General features: G+C 35.1%; 1 protein-coding gene across 12 annotated transcripts in view; it reads right to left on the bottom strand.

Moving 5' to 3' along the window:
- Window positions 1-26568, bottom strand: part of DMD (dystrophin) — a 2398628-nt gene that overhangs the window by 2015866 nt on the left and 356194 nt on the right. For all 12 annotated transcript variants that reach the window (XM_055081921.1, XM_055081920.1, XM_028482834.2 and 9 more), the window contains one exon: window positions 25534-25595. In XM_055081921.1, the coding sequence (XP_054937896.1) occupies window positions 25534-25595 (62 nt within the window). The remainder of the gene's footprint in view (window positions 1-25533; window positions 25596-26568) is intronic.

Genomic DNA, 26568 nt, shown 5'->3' on the forward strand with positions numbered 1-26568 from the left:
CTATAAGACACTGATGAAAGAAATTAAAGATGATACAAACAGATGGAGAGATATACCATGTTCTTGGATTGGAAGAATCAACATTGTGAAAATGACTCTACTACCCAAAGCAATCTACAGATTCAGTGCAATCCCTATCAAACTACCAATGACATTTTTCACAGAACTAAAACAAAAAATTTCACAATTTGTATGGAAACACAAAGGACCCTGAATAGCCAAAGGAATCTTGAGAGAGAAAAAGGGAGCTGGAGGAATCAGGCTCCTGAACTTCAGACTATAGTACAAAGCTGCAGTAATCAAGACAGTCTGGTACTGGCACAAAAACAGAAATATAGATCAATGGGACACGATAGAAAGCCCAGAGATAAACCCACGCACATATGGTCACCTTATCTTTGATAAAGGAGGCAAGAATATACAATGGAGAAAAGACAGCTGCTTCAGTAAGTGGTGCTGGGAAAACTGGACAGCTACATGTAAAAGAATGAAATTAGAACACTCCCTAACACCATACACAAAAATAAACTCAAAATGGATTAAAGACCTAAATCTAAGGCCAGACACTATAAAACTCTTAGAGGAAAACAGGCAGAACACTCTATGACATAAATCACAGCAAGATCCTTTTTGACCCACCTCCTAGAGAAATGGAAATAAAACAAAATAAACAAGTGGTACCTAATGAAAATTAAAAGCTTTTGCACAGCAAAGGAAAACATAAATAAGAAGAAAAAACTCTCAGAATGGGAGAAAGTATTTGCAAATGAAGCAACTGACAGAGGATTAATCTCCAGAATTTACAAGCATCTCATGTAACTCAATATCAAAAAAACAAACAACCCAGTCTGAAAATGGGCAGAAGACCTAAATAGACATTTCTCTAAAGAAGATATACAGATTGCCAAGAAACACATGAACATATGCTCAACATCACTAATCATTAGAGAAATGCAAGTCAAATCTACAATGAGGTTATCACCTCTCACCAGTCAGAATGGCCATCAGCAAAAAATCTGAAAAAACAATAAATGCTGCAGAGGGTGTGGAGAAAAGGGAACCCTCTTGCTCTGTTGGTGAGAATGTAAATTGTTACAGCCACTATGGAGAACAGTATGGAGGTTCCTTTAAGAAACTGAATATAGAACTACGACATGACCCAGGAATCCCACTACTGGGCATATACCCCGAGAAAACCATAATTCAAAAATTGTCATGTACCACAATGTTCACTGCAGCTCTATTTACAATAGCCAGGACATGGAAGCAACCTATTTGTCCATCAACAGATGAATGGATAAAGAAGATGTGGCATATAAATACAATGGAATGTTACTCAGTTATAAAAAGAAACGAAATTGAGTTATTTGTAGTGAGGTGGATGGACCTAGAGTCTGTCATACAGAGTGAAGTAAGTCAGAAAAAGAAATACCGTATGCCAACACATATATATGGAATCTTAAAAAAAAAAATGGTTCTGATGAACCTAGAGGCAGGACTGGAATAGAGACGCAGACATAGAGAATGGACTTCAGATGACGGGGAGGGAGAAGGGCAAGCTGGGACGAAGTGAAAGAGTATCATTGATATATATACACTACCAAATGTAAAATAGCTAGTGTGAAGCAGCCACATAGCACAGGAAGGTCAGCTCAGTGCTTTCTGGCCACCTAGAGGGGTGGGATAGGGAGGGTGGGAGGGAGGCGCAAAAGGGAAGATATATGGAGATATAAGTATAGCTGATTCACTTTGTTATAAAGCAGAAACTAACACAACATTGTAAAGCAATTAGACTCCAATAAAGATGTTAAAAAAAAAAAAGAAAGAAAGATGAGTGAGTCCTAGAGATCTACTATACAGGACAGTGCCTATAGTTAATAATACTGTATTGTATACATAAAACTTTGTTATGAGGGTAGATCTTATGTTAAATGTTCTTATAATAAAATAAAAGAGAAGGGAGGAATCTTTTAGAAGTGATGTTCAAATTTATGTTACTGTATATGGTGAAAGTATACATTGAATATGTACATCTTTTTTGCCTGTCAGTCATATTTAATACAAAATAAAAATTATAAAAATCTGAACAATGGGAAGTAAGACAACACACTGTCTTGAAAGCCACAGTAATGAAAGGAGCACTGGCACATCTTCCTCATTTAGCTGCAAATGATGGGTGACCCAGATTTTCTCACACAAAAGAAATCTATGTGTATAATTTAAACCATTTTAACTGTGTAACAGCCTTCCCCTGGTCACTTCTAAAAATATATTAAGATGCATGTTCTCATTAAGAACAAAACATTCTGACACCGATACTTCTAAAAATTTTGCCTTTTCTAAGTTTTCTGAGGGGAGAACTCCTGTATTGCAATCTAAACAAGTAAAATGTGCACTGACTTTAGTCTTTCACTTTTTTTTTTCCTTAAAAACTGGTTGCTTATATTTTATATTGCATCCCAGTAAAGAAAAAAAAAAATGTATTGGATTTTTACTGCTATTGATTTGTTTTACAGAGTATTGGACCCACACACTGTAGCTAATGACAGCCCCTTTGGCAAGTTTCCCAGTTCATCTGCAAATATTCTCAAATGTTATATTTATATATAACATTGAGAAAAATGAGAAAACAAACAATTCTTGGACTGATACAGTTACAAAGCCAAGAGGAAAGAGCAACTGTTTTCAAGTAAAAAAACTAAATTTAGCATCTGACCTCACAAGTAAGTAGTTTGGGCAAGTCACCTAGAGATGTGTTTTTTGAGCTATAGGTCAAGACACGAGTAGACTGTGAAATCCATTTACATGTCATGCCAGCTGTTCATTTAACAAATCAAACAGAATGTAATAAAAATTATTAGAGTGTGGCTACATATGGTAAGGATACATTACCTTTTTTAATGAAACTTTTTCCAGATCTGCGTGTGTGCGCGCGCGCGCGCGCGCGCGCGCGTGTGTGTGTGTGTGAGAGAGAGAGAGAGAGAGAGAGAGATGTATACTGGATCATAAAGGGCTCTCATGTTTTCTCTTAAATTGGGTGGTGGACAGCAAATAGAAAACAGATAAAGGCCCCCGATTTGGAGAAACAATAGATTATTTAATAATCTGAACTCTGAAGCCCTGAAAGCCTTATAAAGAATCCTAATTTTGTCACCTTCACAGATTATTTAACTTTTCTCTGTGTTTTTCTCATAGGCGAAAAGGAGATACTCATACTATCCATCTCAAAACGTCACTTTAACAATTAAATGAGATAACCCAAGTAAAAAAATTATAACAGTGCCTGGCACTTGATAAGTGCTAGTTATTAGCATTACATTTTATCCTGTGATCCTTGAGTTTGTTTAGATTTTAAGTTCAATGTTGAGCCTAAATGTGATTTTTTTTTAAATAATGCGAATTTATTTTTCTTTGTTTTTAATTCAAATTCTTTGGAAAGCACTGTGTTTTTAAAAATGTACATATGAACTTTTTCTAAAATTCCTAGTTATAGGACTTTGCTAACAGGCACATTTTTCGTGAAACAAACAACTTTGGGCAGCAAGTCCTCATTGTCCATTTTTCTAATACGAATTCCTCTTTTCTTGAAATGTCACTGACTTCCCTACTCAGCTCTGCCCTGCTTCTATGTCTGTTGCCTTATTCATTAGAAACAAGATGGGCGTTTTGGGCATTGGGAGGCAAGAAGTTCATGTCTTGTGATTTTTTTCATATAATACTCAAAATCTTTGGTGGGGACTAGCCTTTTTACCGCCACTGATAAAGGCTATGACCCTATACCCTGAAGCAAGCCAAGTGAAATAAGATCTATTTATAAAGACTCAGACAGTAGGTACAACAGCAGCATTGGCTGTGTTAGGTAAAAGCTTAGACTTCATAAATCATCCTGCCCTTGAAAACTATTAGGTACCATATAATAAACTCTTGAAAGAGCTTCAGCACCCCCAGAATAATGTTTTAAAATTTAAACATAATTACTCCCAAATCTACACAGTTTTGAATGTAATTTAACTCTGGCCTTTGATTTGGTAAATTGCTAATTATGGCTATCTTTGTTAGATTTAAATTGAATTAGATTAAACTGTGACCCAGTGATTTTCTGGCTTCTTATGTGGTCAATGCAAACAGTTATATTTAATGGTGATAAAGCTGAGATAAAAATGTTAAATGTAAGAGTCAATTGCAAGGTCATTATTTTTTTCAAAGTAATGAAAACATAGTACTTTATCTACTGTAAAATTACAGGCTAATGACTTAGTCCTACAGAGTGGCTCTCAAACCTTGTTCAATGTACCCACACTGATTTAAGAAATGATAAAGTATCATTTCAAAGATTAAATAATGATGAGGAGTGTAAATCACATTTTAAGTGGTGCCACCAAGTGTAAGTTTTTAAAGCTCTCAGTAGAATTTTTTGGATTAAAAGATGAGGAAAATTATTCAATCAAGGCAGAAGGTAATTATTTATAATATTAAAAAAAGAAGTATTTGTGAATCTTTTAAAAAGTAATCCAACAAATATTTTAATATCTTGTGAAATTTTTAATATGTTTTCCAAGGCACTGAAAGCCAAGCAGGACCCTGTGGCGCCCTCCCTGGTACAAATCCTTTCTGCATCCCCGTTTCTTGTTTGAAGGAAATAGGCTTCATTCAGCCTCCTTGACCTTCCCTGAGTTCCAAAAGGCAGATTCAAATAGTTGCTAATCAGGGAAGGAAGGGGATGCAGAAACTAGGGTGGAGCAGTCAAGAAACAATAGTGCAGCCTTGGGGCAAAGTTCTCATTTATCCTCAAGGAATATACATAGCAATATCTTTGATTTCCTCTGCAGGAACTACGGCCCCCACCCAGGTAGAGGATGGTAACTTCAGGCTGAGCACAAGATTCCTGGAGCACCGCCCTGTTACCTCACCACCAGTCAATCAGAAGAAAGCCACACACATCCTGCAGCCCTCACCCCAAGTTTTGCCTTTAAAACTTCTCCCCCAAAACCATCATGGAATTCGGGGTTTTTGAGTATGAGCCACGTGTTCTCCTTGCTTGGTCCTGCAATAAACCTTTTTCTGATCCAAACTCTGATGTTTTGGTTTGTTTGGCCTCACTGTGCATTGGGCACAGGAACTTTGTTCGGTAATAGCATCAAATTACATTTTTTAATGTAACATGAACAAGAATATTAAAATAGTTTAGATTGCTCAGCCAACTTATTTACTGAATGTTTATTGATCAAATAAAGAGGTGAAAAATTACCTGATGAGTCTAACTAGTAGGAACAAATAGCCTTTGTAAAAGTTTTTCTTAAATTTACCTGATTTGGACCAACCATGTTCAGATTTTAATTACTTTAAGGTTATCTAAACTACCTACTTTACAACAACACTGTCAGTTTTTCTTAGAAATGGTTACATATGACAACACAGTGCTAGCATTGAGAGAACTCCTGAAAAAATGTGTAGGGGAACAAATGTGCCACCACAAAAAGTCTCTTTGGCATGTAGATTATTTGAAGCTGAAAACAATCAAGGCCCAAAAGACTCAGGAAGAATCTTTGACCTTTCCTGTTACTGCCTAAAAGAATGAAGATCTATTCCAGAAAGGGAGCCACCACTATAGATAACTATAGTATAATTTGAACTAAGTGTGGTAGATAGGGAGGTATCTGGTACAGTCTGTTAAAAGTCGTCTCTGTGTCCCATTGTTTCTGTGTGGTCCAGCAAACATTTGTTTACCAAATATTTGCTCTTTTTCATATTTGCTCAATTCTTGTGAATTGCCTTCATACCCTTTGAAGTCCCAAACCACTACTCCCTTCTCCTTCCCTCTGACAGCATATAACCCTCAATTGCCTAACTTGTCACTGGGTCTAATTTTTCTAGTGAAGCCCTGTTTGTATGTAATTAAATTTGATTTTCTCCTGTCAATCTGCCTCATGTCAATTTAATTCTTAGGCCAGCCAGAAGAACCTAGATGGGGAGAGGAAAGTTGTTTTCCTCCCCCACAAATGTTACATAACTTTTCCAAATAAATATTATAAATATTTTAGTCTAAAATAGTTAATTACCTTATGAATTATTTTCAGTGAAATATTTTGATATTTAAAAGAAAGCAAATTTAAGCTCTTTCTTCTTTTTTTGGCTTACTGAAGTCTAACTGAAAAATGAAATTATAAGCTATTTAAAGCATACACAGTGATGATTTGATATACATATATGTACACTGTGTTTTCTCTTTCTAAAAAAGTAAATCTATTGAGGGGAAAAAAGCACCAATATTTAAAGAATTCACATTTAATGAGGAAATAGGAATTCTTCATTTACTATTTGTAATGAGTAGTCAGGGAATCATCCTAAAATTATAATTGTCATTACTGATTTAATTATATGGAGCAGAAACATGAAATTTTAAGAACTAAAATACAGTTTAAAATTGTTACTTCTTAATTTGTGCTTTCCCTTTTTCTATTGTATATGGTTTGATGACAATTAAATTAAAATATTCCTTCATGTTATAAATATTATAAATATCTTATTTAATTATTTGGAGCTTTCAATACCATAAGATTACTACACTAGTTATATGCATATATTTTTAGATTTCCTAGTCTAGGTGGAAAACTTCAGCCTTTTACCTAATCTAGTTAAATAGTTTAACTATATTAAATCATTTAACACACACACAAATATATATATATGTATATATATATATATAAAATCTCCTTATCGTTTTATTTATTTCCTATGTATTTTTGTTAATTTATTGAGATGCTTAGAAAAATTAAAATGCTTTTTTATAACACTTTTAAAACAATAATCATTGATTTCTCATATTATTGAGCTCTAAATTTGCCATATTTCCAAGGAACTGTACGTAACATGTTCTTCAGTAATTAGCGAGTAGGTTTTTTTATATGCATTACTTTATCCTAACATCTATATTTCTCGAGTACCTTCTATTTGTTTGGCCCACACAGTGAGTAACATAAAATAGTGGGCAGAGTCCCAACTCACACTGTACTAAATGGTCTAATAACGGAAGCTGTCGATACTTCTCAAATAACTGTTCTACATGGGCTCATAGTTTGAAGAGTGAACTTCAAAAACAGAAATAGCTAGAAATTCAGCCTTCTTATACTATTCTAAGGATTTATCAATGCAGTTCTATATAACATAAATATTTATCTCTGTTAAAAACATACTCACTTCAAGGGAAATCTAGGTGGTGATAATAGTGGGGAGAATTTGGGGGAAATCTGTATTTTTAAAAGCTTTCTGTTGATTTGGCCGGCAATGCATATATACCTATATGATTATGAGTGTTTATCCAATGTCTTCTCACTTAAATAACCTTGTTCCTGGTCTATGCATTTGACTTGAGAACAGATCCACTGCTACATGTTCAAAGCTTCAAGTCCACATGTGTTGAAGAGGTGGGAAAAAAAAGTGAGTTTTTCTTTTCCTATTCCCTCTTGTAACTTCATTGAAAGGTAACTTGCATTCTTTTTTTCCATTTCATTTCTTGGGCTGGTCCTACATAATGTTAAAACAATTTGGAAATATGGATCATGTAACAAATTCAGTACCAGTTTATCAGCCAAATTACTAAGATTGGTAATATATTTTGTGCTTTCAAGTTTGTTTTATTCTTTTTACTTACTGCCTTGGGGTACTGAAGGCAGTTTTAGTAAAGAAAAAGTTTCATAGCTTTTTTTCAATTCATAATTCTTAAAAAACATACTTGAGCCAATACAGCTCATTATATACATTTTGAACTTGCCTTCGAAAACAGTACATCCTATTTTATACTATGTAATTGTTATCAACTATATGCAATTATTTCAAATAAATTAAGATTTTAGACAATACCCTGATATATTACACTTAGGTTACCTAACCAATAGTTCTTGAAGATTTCTCTTTAGATACATTTTCTAGCTTCCTTTGCAGTTGGGTTGAATCATATAACTGGGTTTTGGCTCATGGGATGTTGGTGAAAGTAACCAAAGTCCCTTTCTGATCCAGTCAAGATATTTTAATATTCTTATATAACTTTGCTGTCTAATATGGTAGCCACCAGCTATGCATGGCCATTGAGCACTTCCAATATGGCTATTCCAAGTTGAGATGTGCTGTCAGTGTAAAATATATAACAGAATTTAAAGAGGTAGTACAAAAAATATTCTGAAATATCTCTGTAATAATATATTGATTACATGTTGAAGAGATAATATTTTGGATATATTGGGTTAACTAAAATATATTATTAAAACAACTTTACTTGTTCCTTTTTTACTTTATAAATTTGGTTACAAGAAAATTTTAAATTACATAAGTGGTTTACATTATATTTCTATTGGACAGTGTGGTCAAACTTCTCAGAGTTCTGTATCTTGCTACCTTCTACCACCATTCACTCCTTCATTCATTAATCATGGAGGAATATTTATTATGAATCTACTGTGTGCCTGATATTCTTCTCAAAATCCCCTACTGATAAGATAGAGGATGGAGCAAAAGGAGAGCAGAATATGGCACCCCCAAATATGCCTCCTTGGCATAAGGATTATTTTGAGCTGAAGGCAATCAAGACCCTGAAGACGCAGGAAAAGCTTTTTATCATCCTTTTTAACAGCCTAAAAGAATTTAGATAGGGAGCCTGTACCAGGAAGAGAGCTATTACCAGAGATAACTTTTTCATCTGAGAGATGTATCAGCATGGCACTGGCAAACATTAGTTTATTCAACATTTCCTCTTCTCACCTTCCTGTGAGTTGTCTTCCTCCCCTTTGAAGCTCCAGACTGCTCTCCCATTCTTTAGCTCAGTATGGTATATAAACCCCAGCTGCCTGCCTTTGAGCCTCTTATCTTTGTGGGGTTCATGTATGTATGTATGAACAAAATTAACTTTTTCACCTATTAATCTCTTTTTATTACAGGAGGGTCTCAGCCAAGAACCTAGAAGGGTAAAGGGAAAATTATTTTTCCTCCCCGAGAGTGTCACATCACTCCGTGATACAAATAAGGGGGGGGGATGCGCTACCTGATCTAGAAACTGAATTATATGACAAGATTTTTTGTGCTCAGAATGGAATCCCTGCCAGGACAAGCAGGAGGATTGATTATAATGTGACTTTCTGAATGGTGCTTAAAGAACCACAGATGCTGGGTTCTGTCTATTAGGAAGAATGAGCACACAGAGTTGTGAAATGTTAAAAGACTCCTGTGTCTCATTCCTTGGATTTCAAGGGCTATGGCATTTTGGCAATGCCAGTGAATTGCCCAGGGGTTCCGTGACAATGATGATGGTTGTGAAATAGGGACTCTCAGGGTTAGGAGAAATTTAAGTGTGACTATGTGGACATATTGCTGGAAAATATATGCTTTTTTCAGCCTTTTATAAATAATGAAAACTACTTATAAACCATCCTCCATTTCCTATTATTATTCAAGGGGCTTAGACATACAGAGTTCTCAGGCTATTTTTTCTTTTGTAGAGAAAATGTAGAAGGCTCCCTTGCAATTTCCTTCCATTGTATATTACTGTCAGAGACTTTCTTGTGTTCAACCAGTTCTTTCCTATACAATATTAATTCTGCAGGCATGTAAAACCTAATAAAAATCTGCCTCATTAAAAATGGGATTAAACAAAACAAAATCAAAGGGTTCAAATTATGAATATGAGTAAGGTACCACTTAATTTCTACTTTGACTAAACTCCAATTCTTCTGACGTTTCTCATAGGACTTTTTTGCCTGATATTTTAATCATTGTTCTCCTTCCTATCGTAACTCATCTAAAAGAGTTTCCTCAATATCTCTTTAGTTCTCTTTAAAACATTTATTATTCATATATTTTTTAAAACAGGGGTATCAATGTTCTATTTTACTACTAATAAAATTTATTGTAAAAAAATTGTGAAAAAAAAGTAGTATTCCTTTTGTTGCCCCCTCGCAAATCTTTCTAATTCATTTTTTAACAAAATAATATTGCCTACTCATTCATCTTTTGGTTCTCTTCACACCCAAGAAGTAAAATGCTTTGCAAATCACAGCGTTGATTCTAGCACCTAGACATGTACATTTTGTTGGAAACCCAGGGCAGTCCGTCCCAAAATATGCCTTAATGGCATATTGATTATTTTGAATTAAAGTTACTTAAGAAACAGGTGATGCAGGAAGGACACTTGACCCTCCTCTCTGTCTCCTGAAAGCAGGAAATAAATCTCTGTTATGAAAGGTGCCCTCCTTGTACTGGGAGATAGAAGGACACCCTTATTACCAGAGACAAGGAGCATGTACAAACAAATCTTCTTACTTTTTTACTAATTTACTAGTAACCCAGGCCCAAACTTTACTTAAATTCCTTACTAATTAAGCACCCAACCCTAAGTTTCTTTGTCCTACCCATTCCTTTCAAATTTATAATTTCTTAATCAAAAAAGTATAAAAGCTGCCTGCTTTGACCACTTGTTAGGTCCCATTTTTATGAGACCTCTATGTGCATGAATTAAATTTGTTTATTTTTCTCCTGTTTATCTGTCTTGTGTCAATTTTGTTATTAGTCCAGCTACAGGAACTCAAAAGGGGTAGAGAGGGAAAATTTCCCCTTCTCAACAATCTCAAATCCATTGTTTTTTTTTTTTCTATTCAGAAGGTAAAAGTGTAGTAAGCAAATTACCAAGTCCAACATAGATAGACAATAATATCTGTGATCTTTTTTCTCGAAAACATATGGGAAAAAAATTCTCATAGACCTCTGCCACCAGGAATCCTGAAAATGAACAAGATAAGGAAAATGACTTCCTCATCAAGCAAAGACAATAAACAGCAAATGCTGTTATCCATGAAGAACAAAATCTTTGTGATTTTATATATTTTAATGGAAGAAAGCTAGGACTTGTTTTGTAAGTTAGTAATATTTGTTTTATAACTTGAGACTGCTGATTTGCTAACCAACGACTAAGATGAAATAGAAAATACACTAAAAGAAATATTTATGTAATGTCATTGTTTAGGATCTTCGACTATTAGGCAATACACTTAATGATATGTAAATTGTTGTTTTTAATCCAGACTAGTGGTTGACTGAGTTAAACAACAGGTTTGATCCTCAGGGATATATTGAAATGCCTTATATATAGTATCTGAATAAATTCCCAATGTCTACTACCATAATGCACTACTTAAACAGATCATTTAGAATATTATTAGAAGCAATCTTCATTTGAACTTCTTCTTTCAGAATATATGTGCATAGTATATAGTGAGGCATACCTAAACATCAAGAGAATATTGCTGACATTCCAAAATTGTATTTAATTCTTCAAGTCAGTTATGATAATAAAATCAGTAATACAAAACATTCTGCTTTGCCTTCATTCTTTTTTTTTGTTCAGTGAAATATCTATTATCTACCATGTGCAAGGCAAATATTCACAGGAGTGACTCTGTGAAATGGTTCCATCGTTCTACATAAACTCTATAACAGGTTAAAGAGTAAAAGGAAATTTTTAAAAGAGACTTTAGGGAATTAGCCCTTTTCATATCACAGCTATGATGAAACTCAGCAGTTCAGAATACTGGAGGTGGACAAATAAAAGCTGAAAATTTAAAAACAGTCAGGAGAATGTGTAACCAAAACAACTCAGGAAAATTAAATATGTGTTTTTAGGGAAAGGTCTAGAAAATGCAAGCAATATTATTAATGAAATAAAAATATATTTGCCTTCACTCTTTTTTTTTTTTTTTTTTTCCGGGGCGCGAACCCGGTTCCCCTGCATCGGCAGGCGGACGGGCAACCACTGCGCCACCAGGGAGGCCCCTGACTTCACTCTTAAAAGGTAGAAACAAAATCAATTTTACTTGAAAACTGGCATATTACAATCAAACATTTCCATCCTTGGTGGTGACAAACAATGGTCCAGATTCCTGAAGAGACCATTAGAGAAAACCTAAGCCAACATTCATTTTTACTAAATACATATATTTCTCCTTCAATATCAGAAAAAATATTTATCAGTATGAATGTGTAAATATATTTTTAAAAAATTTATCAGAAGCCTGCTTATAAAACAAGAGGAAAGTAACTTTTAAAAAACTTTTAAAAAGGTACAAATCTATAAGCATTGATACCCATCAGGACCCTGTGGGGATCCTGGGCACAAAAGCTTTCTGTGTCCCCCATTTCTTGATTACTGGAAATAGGTTTCATTCAGCCTCCATGACCCTCCCTGAGTTCCAACAAATAGATGCTAATGAGGGAAGGGAAGGGAGCAGAGACAAGGGAGGAACAGTCAAAAGAAACAATAGTGCAGCCTTGGGGCACGGTCCTGGTCGGGTTTCCCCCCCTCCCCCCCTCCCCCCCCTCAAGGGATATACATAACAATATCTTTGAGCTATTTTGCAGATACTTCTCCCCAACAGCTGGGAGAAGTTAAAGGTATGGTGTCCACAAGCACGTATTTTTCTATATAAACTTTAGGATCAGCTTATCTAAGTCCAGAAGAAAATATTACTTATATAGGAATGTCATTTAATTTATTCATTAACTTAAAAACAATAGATACTTTTATGAAGTTAAGTCATGCTTTTAGGAACAAAGTAGGTCTTTCCCTTTAATTTTCTTTTGTGTCTTCCAGGAGAGTTTTAAATATAGATTTTGAAAATTTCTTATTAAATTTGTTTCTTGTCTCGTGTTGTAAATGGGTATGTCTGATCCATAAAATTTTCTAGCTCGTTACCATGAAGTCTATTGATTTTGCATGTAAATTTTATATTCTGCTAACTTACTAAATTATTTTACTGTTTGTATTGGTGTTTGGGTTTGTTAATGTTATTGTTTCTTTGTGGCTTTTTGGGTAAACACTCATATCTGCAAATTGGGACACTGCTACCTCTTCTTTCAACTGTTTTGCCTTGGATTGGTTTATTTCATCTGGTTGTGATGGCTAATACTCCCAACACAATGGTAAGCAGTAGTGAAGATAGCTGAACATTACTGTAACTTTGTCTTTGGTCAGAACGCATAGAATTTGTCCTCATTAAGTAATATGCTGACAATTGGACTAAACTGTATATACATAGTATAACATGCTAGCAAGAGTATCCAATGATTCCTTTTTATACTCAGTATTTTTATCAGGAAAGGGTATTTTACTTTATCAAATATCAGTATCTCACACTTAAATGTAAACAAAAAGTTAAGATCACTAGATAATTTGAAGAATGACTTTGAAAGTAAAAGAGTTCCTCAAAATAAAACAAACAATAAACTAACAAGAAAGCAGGACCATAGAAGATATGAACAATACAAGAAGCAGAAGAGTATTGTGGGAGAATTATATTGAAAATCTAGAGAAAGTAAAAGAGAAGTGACTCCATTTTCTGAAACAAGATCATGTGGATACAGAAAAATGAGCAAAAAAGGAAGAATAGAATAAAATATTTTATGACATAATATGTCAAAAAAATTACCTCCCTTGAGCTCTTTCTCAGGAAGCTACCAGAGGTTATACTCTGCTAAAAACCAGAGAGTAAACCAAGAAAGATGACGAATAGGATCTATGGCACTAGGTGTCAAACACAGAATACTAGAGAGAGGTCTTTGGAGAGTAGCTGCACATCAGGGTCAAGAACAAGCATTCTAAAAGGTGTCATGTATAACAGCAGGCTTGAGTTCTCATCTTAACTTTAACTCCTTGGGCGCCTGACAATGACAATCACACCTTCTTCTGATGCTCTCTGCTCTTCTCTGTCTCTTTTTCTTTGACTTACACTGTAAATATATTTGTCACCCAGTACTTCATTCATGGCCACATGCTTTACCTGAGGTGCCTCATCTATTTCTCTAGTCACCAACCCCAACAAAGTTTAAGCTGTGTTTTCAAACCTGATATTTTTTTCCCCACACATCTCTTGTTAAATTCTTTCAATTCCCATACCCCATTAAGCAAAACATGTAACCAAAATCCATCAGCTCTCATACCCCACTTAGCAAAATAAAAGCCTCTCAGACAAATGCCAGCCTCAAGCATTCTTCTCAGAGGGATTCAATTCTTCTTGCCCTCACAAGAATATAAATGATATTATATACCACTTATTGAAAGTTTACCATATGCCAGGTATAATTCCATGTGTTCTGCATGCAGAACATCTTTTAATCTTTCAAATAAATATTTGATGGGGAAGTTGAGGCTTAGAAAGGTTTAATAATTTACTCAAGTTTACACACACTAAGTGGTGAACTGGGAATTAAAACTCAGGCTTCTGAATCTAGTACTTGTCCTCATTCAGATTTCCTGAATGCCTCATAACCACATTAAACGAAATATTTCGATATCTAAAACCAAAGTGATCAACAACCTGCCAAAGTGGCTCTCTTCTCCTTTTTCTCTCAGTTCCTCTGCCAATTTGTGGTATCTATATCTGCCTAGTGTCCCGAAAAAATACCTTGCACCCATCAGATTCATTCCTTGCTCCCCTTTTCCACTCATTAACTAAACCTTGTTGTTTCCATCTATCCAACCAGGTCATCCCCATTTATATCATCCAGGCATCATATCAGGATTTTGCCATGGCTTGGTGGAAAGGTTCAGGAAGTGCTTGGAAATGTGGATCTTAAAGTCAATGTTACAAATGCATAATTGGAAGTTTGCATACTCAAAAATCATTTTCTCAGTGTTTCCAAAGTGTCAAGCCCAATTTTAGGTCCTGGGTAGAGGTGATGTTTGAGGACATGAAAGAAGATGAAAGAGAAAGTGTTGACAGAAGAAAGGACTGAGATAATGGACGGAAAGACCAACATTGTTTTCAAATCCTTTCTCCCTTCCTTCCTAATCGCCATTCATTCCATCCATTCAACAAATATGTACTGAGTAGCACTGTACACCAGGGTGTATGCTCTAGGCTGAGTATATAGTGATGACTGAGTCAAGGTTCAGACCCTCAAGGAGTTCAGTTAATAGATGGATATAAAATATATGTAAACAATAATTATAATGCAGTCAATAATGGTTCTACATAGTAAATGCTATGAAGAAAGAAACCAGGAGAGGCAAAGATCAAGTTAACTCCAATGCAATTGTACTGGATTACATATACAAAGTACCACTATCATTGTGTGTATGAATGTATCTTCTCTCATTTTTTTTTTGAAAATTGAGATAACTTCCTACCTTCCTCCCTCCTTTCTCTTTCTCTTCCTTCCCTTTCCTTTCCTTTCTGCTTCCCTCCCTCTCTCCCTCGCTCCCTCCCTTCCTCCTTTCCTCCCTTCTTTCCCTCCAACCTTGACGTAACTTTCAGGAGCTGAAAATACTCTTTCCATGAAAACATACTAAAACTAAAATTCTTTTTCATGATTTCGCATGGGAAATTTACCTGTATTTTCCCCCCAAACCCTCTCCTTCAATAGTCTTTTTTATCCTAGTAAACAGCCCTCCTATCCTTCCTTATGTTCAGGCTAAAACTGTTTTTCTCCACTCTCTCAATCTTCATATCTAGTCCATCAGCAAATCTTGTTATCTGTACTTTCAAAATGTGTCCAAACTATGGTCATTTCTCCCCAGGTCCATGGCTACCAACCAAGTCCTGGCTCCACACGCACACCCAACCTGGATTATTACACTAGCCTCTAGTTCACCTCTCACTTCTACCTATACATACTACAGTATAACTTACATTGCTTCTAGCCACTGCTTAAAATTCTCAGCCTCCTAATCTACCATAATGTAGAAGCCAATGCCTTTACGATGGTCAATTAGGCCCTAACTAATTTGTCCCCCTAATACCACTTCAGCTGTGGCTCACAGCACTCTCCCCTAGTCACTCTACTCCAGCCACGCTGCTGCCCCTCGAACACACACATTCCCTCCCTCCTCAGGACGTTTATACATGTTCTTCCTTCTGCCTGGAACTTTCTTCTCCATGACATCTGAATGATGCATTCTCTTCCTTCCTTCCAGTTTCTTATATGTCTCTTCAGAGAGGTCTTCCCAGGATCCACTATAGAAAATAGCAACCCACCCTATTCTTAGTCTTTCCTCATCCTGCTTTATTTTTCCTTTTAGTACCAATCGCCATCCAAAATTCTATATTCCAGGTATAGAGAGAGAAAACAAGTTGACAAATAAATACAGAGAATGTCAAATAGTTTGCTAAATATTTCCTTGTTTAGTTTAGCTCATCTGGTTCATAGAGCCCTACAATTAAAGGGACTTTTTATCTTTAATGCTGTGTTCAAAAACCTCGAGCACCTGACATGTCATAGGTGCTCAATAAATAATAAGTTAATGAATGTAGACATTATGTGTCTTTCTATAAAAATATGTTTTCTTAAATATAAATTATTATTTATGAAGGACACAAGCTTAATGCAGAGGTATAATATTCAAAATATTTATTCTCTGATTGACATAATAGTTGCAGGTAATTTTAATAGCAGGACCAGTTCTTACAAAAAGTACCATCCATTGACCATGTATTTTGAAAAGATTGGTTTTCTAGGTTCCAGGTGAGCTAAATCAAAGAAGAAAACTTTTAGCAAATTCATCCATAACTCTCATTTGTTCTCATTAAATGACAACTAATATTAAACCATGGGGTGGTTTCACTCACATTTCTAATTAAGGGGTCTGCTTGTCTCCATCCATCAGCTGGCCACAATTCTGGACAAGGCTGAACACTTTCAGCCTTATTGCTTATTTACTGATCACCTATTGTCTACTTTTACTGTTACTTCTCTTTGTACATAGAATTGAGATAGTGAAATTAGGGCCTAAATTAGAATAAGATTAGGCAAAGGACTTTTAAAAACCATACTCTGCCTTTTATTGTGCAGGAACTTTACAAATCTGCCTCTAGCTGCATTACAAGAGAGATTTCTACAGCTGAACTTGTATCAATAAATTTCTGGTAGATTTGGTCTTAACTCTTTGTGTTCTGGCTACCATGATCATAATTGGATAGAGAATTCTAGGAGGCCAAAGGAACCCAGGTAAAGTCCAAAACATGACCCCTTAATGGAGCACAGAGAAAGAGCCTCAGAATACCACTAAAATAAAATTCTTTGCAGAAGCAAAGTAATGAACAAAAGAGAGTTCGAAGGACACTGTATATCCATTGGAAACTTTATATTAGTAAGAAAAACATATTGTTGCCCATGAAATAATTGCAGTGAAAGAAAATGAGGAGATACAGTTGACAGTATGCCTGGATAGGCTATTTTTTTCCAGAACATTGAGCTCAATTATATAAATTGCTTTCCTTATCACCTACCTGCTTATAGAACATAGTTTTAAAAAAATATTCTTTCTATCTATCTACCTGTCTCAGATATCTATGCCAATCAGATATATATTTTTGAGACTTGTAACATAAAAAGAGTATTATAAGACTAAATACAGGTAATATACATATATATACGATATATATAAAATATCTGATTGGTAGGTTTTGAGTCTTTTAACACCAGCCCAATTCTATTATTGAATAAAGATCCCTCAAGATAGACCCCAACTTAAATCAAGTATAGTGATTCTCAACTGGAGGAGAAAGATCATTCCCCCTTGAGGATTCATCAAAATCCTAGATGAGGTTTCCTTAAACATTCCCTACTACAGACCCGATTAAATTACTGATATTCTACAGCGGTTGTTCCCAGAGTTGTGGTCCCTGTACCAGTAGCATTAGCACGTCTCTTTAGTGTCATGTTCAAAAACCTAGAGCACCTGATATATAATAGATCTCAATAAACAATAAGTTGGTGAACATAGACTATGTGTGTGTAGTGTAAGCACCTGACAATTAGTTTTTTTGATTATAATGTAAGTGCCTGACATTAAGCTTTTAATTGCCAAGGGATCCACTTCAAAGACATCATCTGGAATAAGCACATTACCAGCTACATAACTAGATAAAGAGCCAGGCTGCCTCACCCATTCAAGTTCCACCTTTTAGAAAGCCCTGGTTGAGTTAGATAACTGATAGTTTGATTGACAGGATGCTTTTCTCTTCCAGCGCTTTAATTCCTGCTCTTATGTTTTAAATTCACCAATAAAGAGTGAACCCACAAAACCCTAGGTATCCCACCCTCGACCCTAATAAAGGCAGAACCCCAAGTTCTCCCTCTCTCTACCTGTGATGTCACTGCATGGTCCCAGGCATGCCTTGTAACCTCCAGGACTTCTGAACAATAAACCTTGGTTTTTTTTCAAAGTTCCCTGATGGTTGTTGCTGAGATGCCTCTTGAAATCACAATAAAGAACCACAAGAGCCAGTCCAGCCACAATATTGACTCTGCTCAAGGATTGTCTGTGGAGGCTCCCACAGGTACTAAGGGACCAGGTGAGGGTCCCCAGCATTCCCAGCCAATAGCAACATTATTGATAGGTTGAGACTGACCTAAAACAGGGTATTGCTGTCAAAGCATGTTTCCTTCAATACATGATTGTTTATAAAGGATAGGAACTTAATGCACAGATGTAATATGAAAAATATTTATTCACTGTCTGATATAATCACTGTAGGTAATTTTAATACCAGGAATATGTTCTAACTGGGAATTTGTTAAAAAATCAAAGATCTTGGGGCCCCCCACAGACCTACGGAATCGAAAACTCTGGCGGTGGGTTCTAGTAATCTATGTTTTAACAAGCCCTCTAGGTGATTCTGATGCAGCACGCTGATGAGTGTGTGTGATATCAAACAACTCTACAAAAAAATGTAACCCGCTTACGTTTTCATTTTAGATCCAGATGTCTATTCCCTAAGTGTAAAGTCTAGGCTGCAGATTCAATTTTGCAGGAAGGATTGGTGGTAGGAGGGCAGGCTAATTGCTCTATCACTGCCTACTGTTTTAGAACTACACATTTTTCAACCAGAAGTTGAATATTAACATGATTAAACCGATATCTCATTCTTGGCCCAACTGGCCCCAGCAGCAATGCAATTATTCAGGAATGGCATCGTGCTCTCTCACAGCCTGTATTCTCCACTCACACAATCTCCTTGGTCACCTGTCACCTGACAGGCCAAACTTCTTGAAGCATTCCATACTTCCACATGCAGTTTTTGTTGCCTTCACCTTTCTTTAAATTGTCTTTGTGTGGACAACCTCAGATTAAATGTCACTTCTTTTCAAAAAGCTGTCCTCTCTCCAAGCAATCAGTCATTCTTCCTTCTATGTTCCCATGGCACTTCTATTATATTAAAGGCCAAATTTTATTTTAATTATTTGTTTATATCATTGTTTCTTCCTTCACATGATAATCTCCTAGAGAAGAAAAATCATGTTTATTGTGCCTTTTTCAGGGTACAATACTATGCCTGCCACAGAGTTGGCACTCAATAGATATTCGCTGAATGTTGAAAGGTTATTTTAGCAACCATAATGCTCCAGTGGGACAGTACTAGAGCACCGGCTGTTCTTCCCAAAATGAAAATAAATCACTAAAGTCAATATATGTTGTTTTGCTAGAAAGTTATATAGGGCCCTAAGACAGAATAAATCAGATAACTAATGCATCTGCCTATCAGCTACAGAGAATTGTTTTTTGCTAGCAACAATCACGCTAATTGGTAAATATTTACATTTGCCAGCTGCACATGTTTGCCACTGAGACCACTCCACATTACACAGGTACTGCAATTAACAATTCCATTTCTCTCATATTTCAGAACATAGAGCAAAACATGTATACCTTCTAAAACTAGCTAGAATTATTAAGAGCTCAGTAACAGTGGCTTGATAAAGAACAACATATTTGTAAGAAAGATCTGCAATTAAACAATGAATTATTTGTCTTTCACTGAAAACTGTGAGACCTATCACAATCCAATTTTCCTTTCACTAACTGAATGATATCCTTTGTTGCTTGGGTACTATGCAAAGATTAGATTCAGGAAAACATTCAAGGGAATGGTTCTCAGTGGATTAGGCCATTAGCATAATTATCTCAATTGCAAACACAAACACATCATTCTAGAAGTCATCTTAACATCTAGTATAGATGTCAGGGAGCCCACATACCCATAGAACAATATTTTGTATTTCTCATCAAAGTATTTTAAATCAATATTTAAATTGTCTCTTACACAGAATAATTTGCTTATGACTAGTGGAAATAAAATTAATATTAATAAATAACAGTGTTCACAACTTACACGATGATACTGAAAATTAGATTACGTCACTCACCAAAATCTAGAATGTAAAAGCATTAACATTTAATGTATTAGAAATCGTTCGGAAAGAACTAAAAGTCTTCCTCAACAATGGTTGAGTTTTGGGGTTATTAAACATTCAAAGGTAGGTTAAAGTCTCTGTTGGTATTGCAAGCATTAAATATCTTCTGTTCTCAAGTTTTCAATGAACTCAAAATCCTTCTTCACTCCTCATAAAACCTATCAATTGTGCGACGTGTCCCAAGAAAAATGCAGCATTTGGTAGGTGGAACAGTTGTCACAACAGCAACAGATATGGAAATATCATGGGGTTTAGAGTCCAGTTTCCTGGGTTCCCACTTCATCTCTTCCATTTACCTTGAGCAAGCCACCTAAATTTCATTTAGCTCATCCTGAATACTTATCTCACAAGGTCAGTGCAGCAACTAACCATAAAAGCATAACTCAATATCGTTATTAATGTAAGGATATACAGGAACAAAAAGTTCCTAATCTTCACTGTTTCCGAAATGAGGATTTCTATAGTTTCCTGTACCAATGTTCATCTCTCCAAAATAACTGTAGCAAATAATTTAAGCGTTACCAAAGCCTTATATGGGCTTATTATCATGATCCAGAGACTTAGCTCACTGCCCTTCATCCTCCTAGTGACCTAATTCTTTCTGATACCAAATAGTAGGGAGAAACAGGAAGCCAGGGACATAGCCGTCTGGGTCTGTTTATATCTATGGTGAACCTTCCATGACACAACAGCTCTGCTCTATTACTGATAGTCAGGCACCTTGTATGGTGGTTATATATAAATTTGTTAGTTACGTATACATTTAGAACTGACACAGGGGAAATGTACATACAAATTGTTACCTCTTGCACTGAAACAATGTTTTGCTCCTATGTTCCAGTATCTTCCATTTATACAATGAAACTGTTCATTTAACTTTAAACATATGACATGCTTTCTGTATATGCCTGTGTGTTTGTGTGCACGTGCGTGTGCGTGTGCGTGTGTGTGTACTGAGGGCATGGATTGGCATAGAGTGTGGCAAGATAATGAAATATAAATACATGTTCTGTTCTCCCTGCTCCATCCAAAGAAGGTAGCCAAAACCATTTCAAGAAAGAAATGAGCAGGCATCCAGAGGAGAATTGCATAAATATATGATTCATTCAATTCAGAAAATATATTACATAATAACAAAATTGGCAATATTTTATGTTTTCTATTTATACAATTTTAATATATGTTTTCTCACAAAGTAGACATGGACATATAAGGAAAACAAGGCTCAAAGAATTTGAATTTTAGGTGTACCTTTCTTTTTGAAATGACTTCAAGTGTGGATATAATGATTTCTCCTAAGTCTCCATGGTACAGAGCTGTGTAAAGAAGCCTTGTTTACTGACTCACAATTTTAGTGTTAATCTGTATTATACTGTGATCATTATGCTGGCTAGAACGTAAATTATGATGAATTCTTGGGAAATTGTACGTTACTTCAGTTAATTCCATCTCATGTTATTGTTATTGTGAGAGGGTGTGCTCCGTCTTTTAGGTATGGGCATATACTGGGTTGGCCAAAAAGTTCATTCAGTTAATGAATACGTCATTCAATAAAGTTCTTGGTGAAAATGAAAAATGTCTTTTATTTTTACTTAAAACCCAACGAACTTTCTGGCCAACCCAATAGATTGCTGCAACGAAGACATATCATGGGTATCAGTGAAGACATTATCATATCATGAGCCCTTGAAAAGTTCACAGACAAAACCAATTACACATTTCTACTTCATCTAAGTCAAATATAAAGTTGTCTACCACTTTTGGAAGAATTAGAGAAAGTGAAGTTAGAGGATGGAAATAAAGTTAATCACTAAATCCAGAGTAGGATCAAAACCGTCACATAACTCATTGGGAGACAGTTTAAATCTTTCAACTGATCTAGTAGTAAATATTTTTTCCCACAAATTGCTTTTTCTCTAACACAAACATCAAGCAAGTTTTATGACAAAACTATTGTTGGTCATGATTTCAAAAGTGTACTTTCCTTAAATGCTTCTTTGAATGAACCCGTGTGAATGAGCAAGATATTTATAATGTGAATTATATTTGTGGTACAGTAAACACTAAACATTTTTTTAGGATTATAAAATAGATATAAATTACAACAAGAGAATATTTACCTTGAATTAATCTTACCTAGCAATGGCTTTGTGTTTATGTGGAGATACATATTGTTTGCTTATCTTTATAGAACAGATGTGATAAATCACATTCTAGTAAAATTTTTGGAATCGAAAGTTAATAGAAGACTTATTTTGAAAAAGAGATAGGGCCTATTTTAAAATGGTACTGGCAAAGTGAAAAATCAGGTGGATTTGCCACAAAGATATATTAAGCTTCAAATGACACAAAATGATAAGGCTATATTTAATCATATTTTCTCCTTAAACTATCCCTTATGCAGCTTTACAAAACAACAAGAAACCTACTTTGCTGTATCCCTGTACTTTACAAATATTATACAAAAGTGTGTGTGTGTATATATGCCTCACCGATAAACCTTTTACCTCATCATATTCATTTTTATTGTTGTGGTATGGGTTTCTCTTTGTCCTATTGACCACAGAGACAGATGATAAGTTTTCATTGCCTTTTCTCTCTTTTTAAAGCCATCCTCAACATCCTCTTTTTTATTCAGAACTTTCCACTTTTCCCAAATTTAGCATATATTTAATTATCTGTACTACTGAACCAAAATGTATGGATTATACAATATTTATTTAGTGCACTAGTAATGATCAATGGGGTTATAAAGAAAATACACATTCCTGACTTCAATGGGTTCCCATTTTCTCAGTCTGGAGTGTCTTGCTCTTTGATGCTCCTTCCTTTAGGGTCTCTCAATCAGTAGAACTCTCCTCATAAAGGTTTCTGGATTCACTCTAACTCAGAGTACTGCTTTCTCTGACCACCCACAGACTACTTAGTGCTACTCCATTTAGCAATTATTCAACATCTCCCAAATATGCACGTTCCATGAGATCAGAAGATTCAACTTAAACTAATTTGGTGCCTCCTACAGGCCTTGACTTCTGCTCAATTCCGTGTAGTGATGAAATAAACATATGTCAAATGACATATCTCACAGTTACGTTTATCTTTTGGTATCACCAAGTGGCTTAAACTGAATCAATCAGCTTTCTCTTCTCATTATCTTCGAAAGCATCTAGATAAAATTTAGTCATGTACCTGAAGTCTTGACAAGAAAAAAATTAGGTAACAAGGAAACTATGTTTTTCAGGCTCTAAATGAAAAATCAACACATACACACACATATAAATTTTATCTCGAAATATTTTCCCTCTGTCTTTATAAATATTTCTTTATATTCCTGATACTTCGGGTATGCCTAAATATGCAACTTCGGTATTTGAAAGAATGGTGACTCTCTTGATCCAACTGTAAAAGGTTTAGGGAGAACACTTAAAAATAAATAAGTGGGAGTTGAATTGCGGCGGTGGTGGGGGAATGTTGGGGAAAAAACAGTAAATGCACTCATGCATATGATTATTCCACAGCTTTTAAAATAGGGGTGATCATTAGGGTAAGGAAAAATTGCTCTAAGACAGTGCCCACAATGTATTCATAGAAGATAGGGTATCAAACTACTGTTTGCATATTAGCACATGAATTGTGATAAACAACACTTGGAAATGTCAATGTATAGAGGGTGACGATCTATTTAGATTTGTGGGAATGAGAATTCACAAGTGTTTATCTTGTTTACACACCTTATTAAAATAACTCATTGGTTTAATTCAAAGACTCAGTATTATGTTAAATTATTATTGTGAAAAACTCTCTTTACAATTCTGATTTGTTGGTAGATTTCTTTGAAAGCTTTTATCTACGGTCTGCTACAAAGTTCTGAAATTAAGAAAATTTTAATGAGGCTACTAGATATAGCAGTTAAACCATATACACACAACTGATAAATCTTCTGAGAATTATGAATTCCTATCCTAAATATTTCTGAGTTTGTTTTTCATTATTCTTCATTTGTGTTGTTATAATTTATTCTTTTTTATTAATTCTGCCCCACTTAGTTAAAAAAAAAGTTGAGATTTTAAAAACATGTGTTTCATTCCTATGTTTGCTTAAAGTTCTGTAATAGCAATTTATTAATTAATTCAGTAAGTAAATATAAATGAAATTTGATTAGTTAAAATTCAGTAACTTTACTTCTTGCCAATACACTAAAGAGCACCTGGCAATATTCTGCTATCAAATACCACAAAGAATGGATGACACTCTAAAACCTTTTGTAGTAGTAAAGGGAACACTTTTTAGACTGCATCTCCCAGTGGACTGTTTTGGATCCATTACCAAGGTTATTATATAGTGAGACAGATCCATGGAGATAGTAATTTATATATATATATAAAGAGTGTCAGGCACTGCGCTAGAAATTTTCACATATAGTGCCTCTTCTAATCATCACAATAACTTGCAAAATAACCATTATCACCATTTTGCCTCTCTTAAAGCCTTGCATATAGGGTCCATATTTTATTAGCTTTATACTCCCACTCTCTGGATTTGATTTATTATACAGGTGCACACACACACACACACACACACACATACACAATAGAAGGATGAGGAAACTGACTTATAAAGCATTTGACTGATTTGCCCAAATCCAAAATTATTAAATATAAATTAAGTCTCTCTAACCTTGAAATCCACATAAACCCCCTGAATACTGCACTCTTAAGGTAAGAATATTTCACTGTGTTCATATAAAAACTATCTAGAATCGTGTTATTGATCATGAGTTAGTTGCATTTGCAAAATAAATGAATATTAAGAGTATGGATTGATGCTTACAGAAAAAGAGAACAAACTTATAATCTTAAATTACTTCACACATGCTCTAAGTGATAGAGGCCAAATAGCCTCTCAGATTTTCTTGAACTTTGTAAAGATCAAGAACGACCAAGAGAATAATCATTTTCAGAACAATAAAAATTCCTCATATCTTCTTCTAGTGCATGACATATACTAGCTACTTGATGGAAGATTGCTGTTAAAAATCCTCTGATGACTGATGTTGTTAAAGAAACTCACATTATCAAGAAGAACCAAAGATACATTTTATCAAATTAAATAATTTCTCTTTACCATGTATTCTACTGCTTCTTCCTTAATTAAAAATCAACATAATATTCCCAGATTTGCACAGCTAAAGTAAAAAGACTATGAGAAAAAACAATATGGACGTTTAAATTACACAGATACATAGTTCATTTTGAAAATTCAGCATCACATCTTAACAGAGGAGCAATAAAATATCCTTACCTTAGAAAATTGTGCATTTATCCATTTTGTGAATGTTTTCTTTTGAACATCTTCTCTTTCATCTACAATGTAAAAAAAATATATATATAAAGAGCTAAGAAGCAACTCTGGATATCACTTATATTTTACAACCAAAATAACTTTCAGTTATTATGCATTAGTGTTATTTTATAGTTGGTAGTAAATTCACTGATAATAAAATCAGACATGAGTGATACTGCTACTGAGCATCCACACTAAAATGAAATCTGAAAAATAATTGATATGGTCAAGTCCATACTCATTCAAATACTGTATAAAGGCATTAGAAAAAAGTGGTCTCATATGAACAAATGAGACTATTTGTTTATTCCCCTATAATGAGTAGATACTCCAGTATAATCCAAAGAAACTACTGTCTGTTATTTCTTCTGAAAAACTATTCCTGAGCTTTTCCTCTTGCCCCTCTCCCCAGTCCATGAGGAAATTATTTTTCCCTCCTTTGTAATACCTACATACTCTAACACAGGCTGCTAACATAGCCTCTTCCCATCATAGGAGAGGTTTCCTGATGATCAGGAGCATGGCTTAGTTATCTCTGTATCCCCAAACGTAGCACATTGTCTGCACAAATTAAGAGCTCAGAAAATATTTGATAAATATGTGAATGCTTTAGAGGAGGGGGATCTTAAGACGCCAAAATTTCTAGCCCTTCTTTTCATCTAAAAGTCAGGAAATTTCAAATCAAAATCCAAGTGATACTCTTCATGGATTACGTATAAATACTCAAAGGAAAAATCCCCAAGGACTTCAGACACCAAGAGGTTAGGGTGGAAAATTATTAGGAAAGAGCTTTGCAGAATTCATGCTTCTAAAAATTATCTCTTTTTTCCAAAGCTGGAAGTTAGTACTGAGCCAAATGGACAGGAAAATCATCAATCTTGATAGATTAAAATGCTTCTTTGGGGCTTCCCTGGTGGCGCAGTGGTTGCGCGTCCGCCTGCCGATGCAGGGGAACCGGGTTCGCGCCCCGGTCTGGGAGGATCCCACATGCCG

Source organism: Physeter macrocephalus, chromosome 21 (genome assembly GCF_002837175.3).
Source record: "Physeter macrocephalus isolate SW-GA chromosome 21, ASM283717v5, whole genome shotgun sequence".
Lineage (NCBI taxonomy): Eukaryota > Metazoa > Chordata > Mammalia > Artiodactyla > Physeteridae > Physeter > Physeter macrocephalus.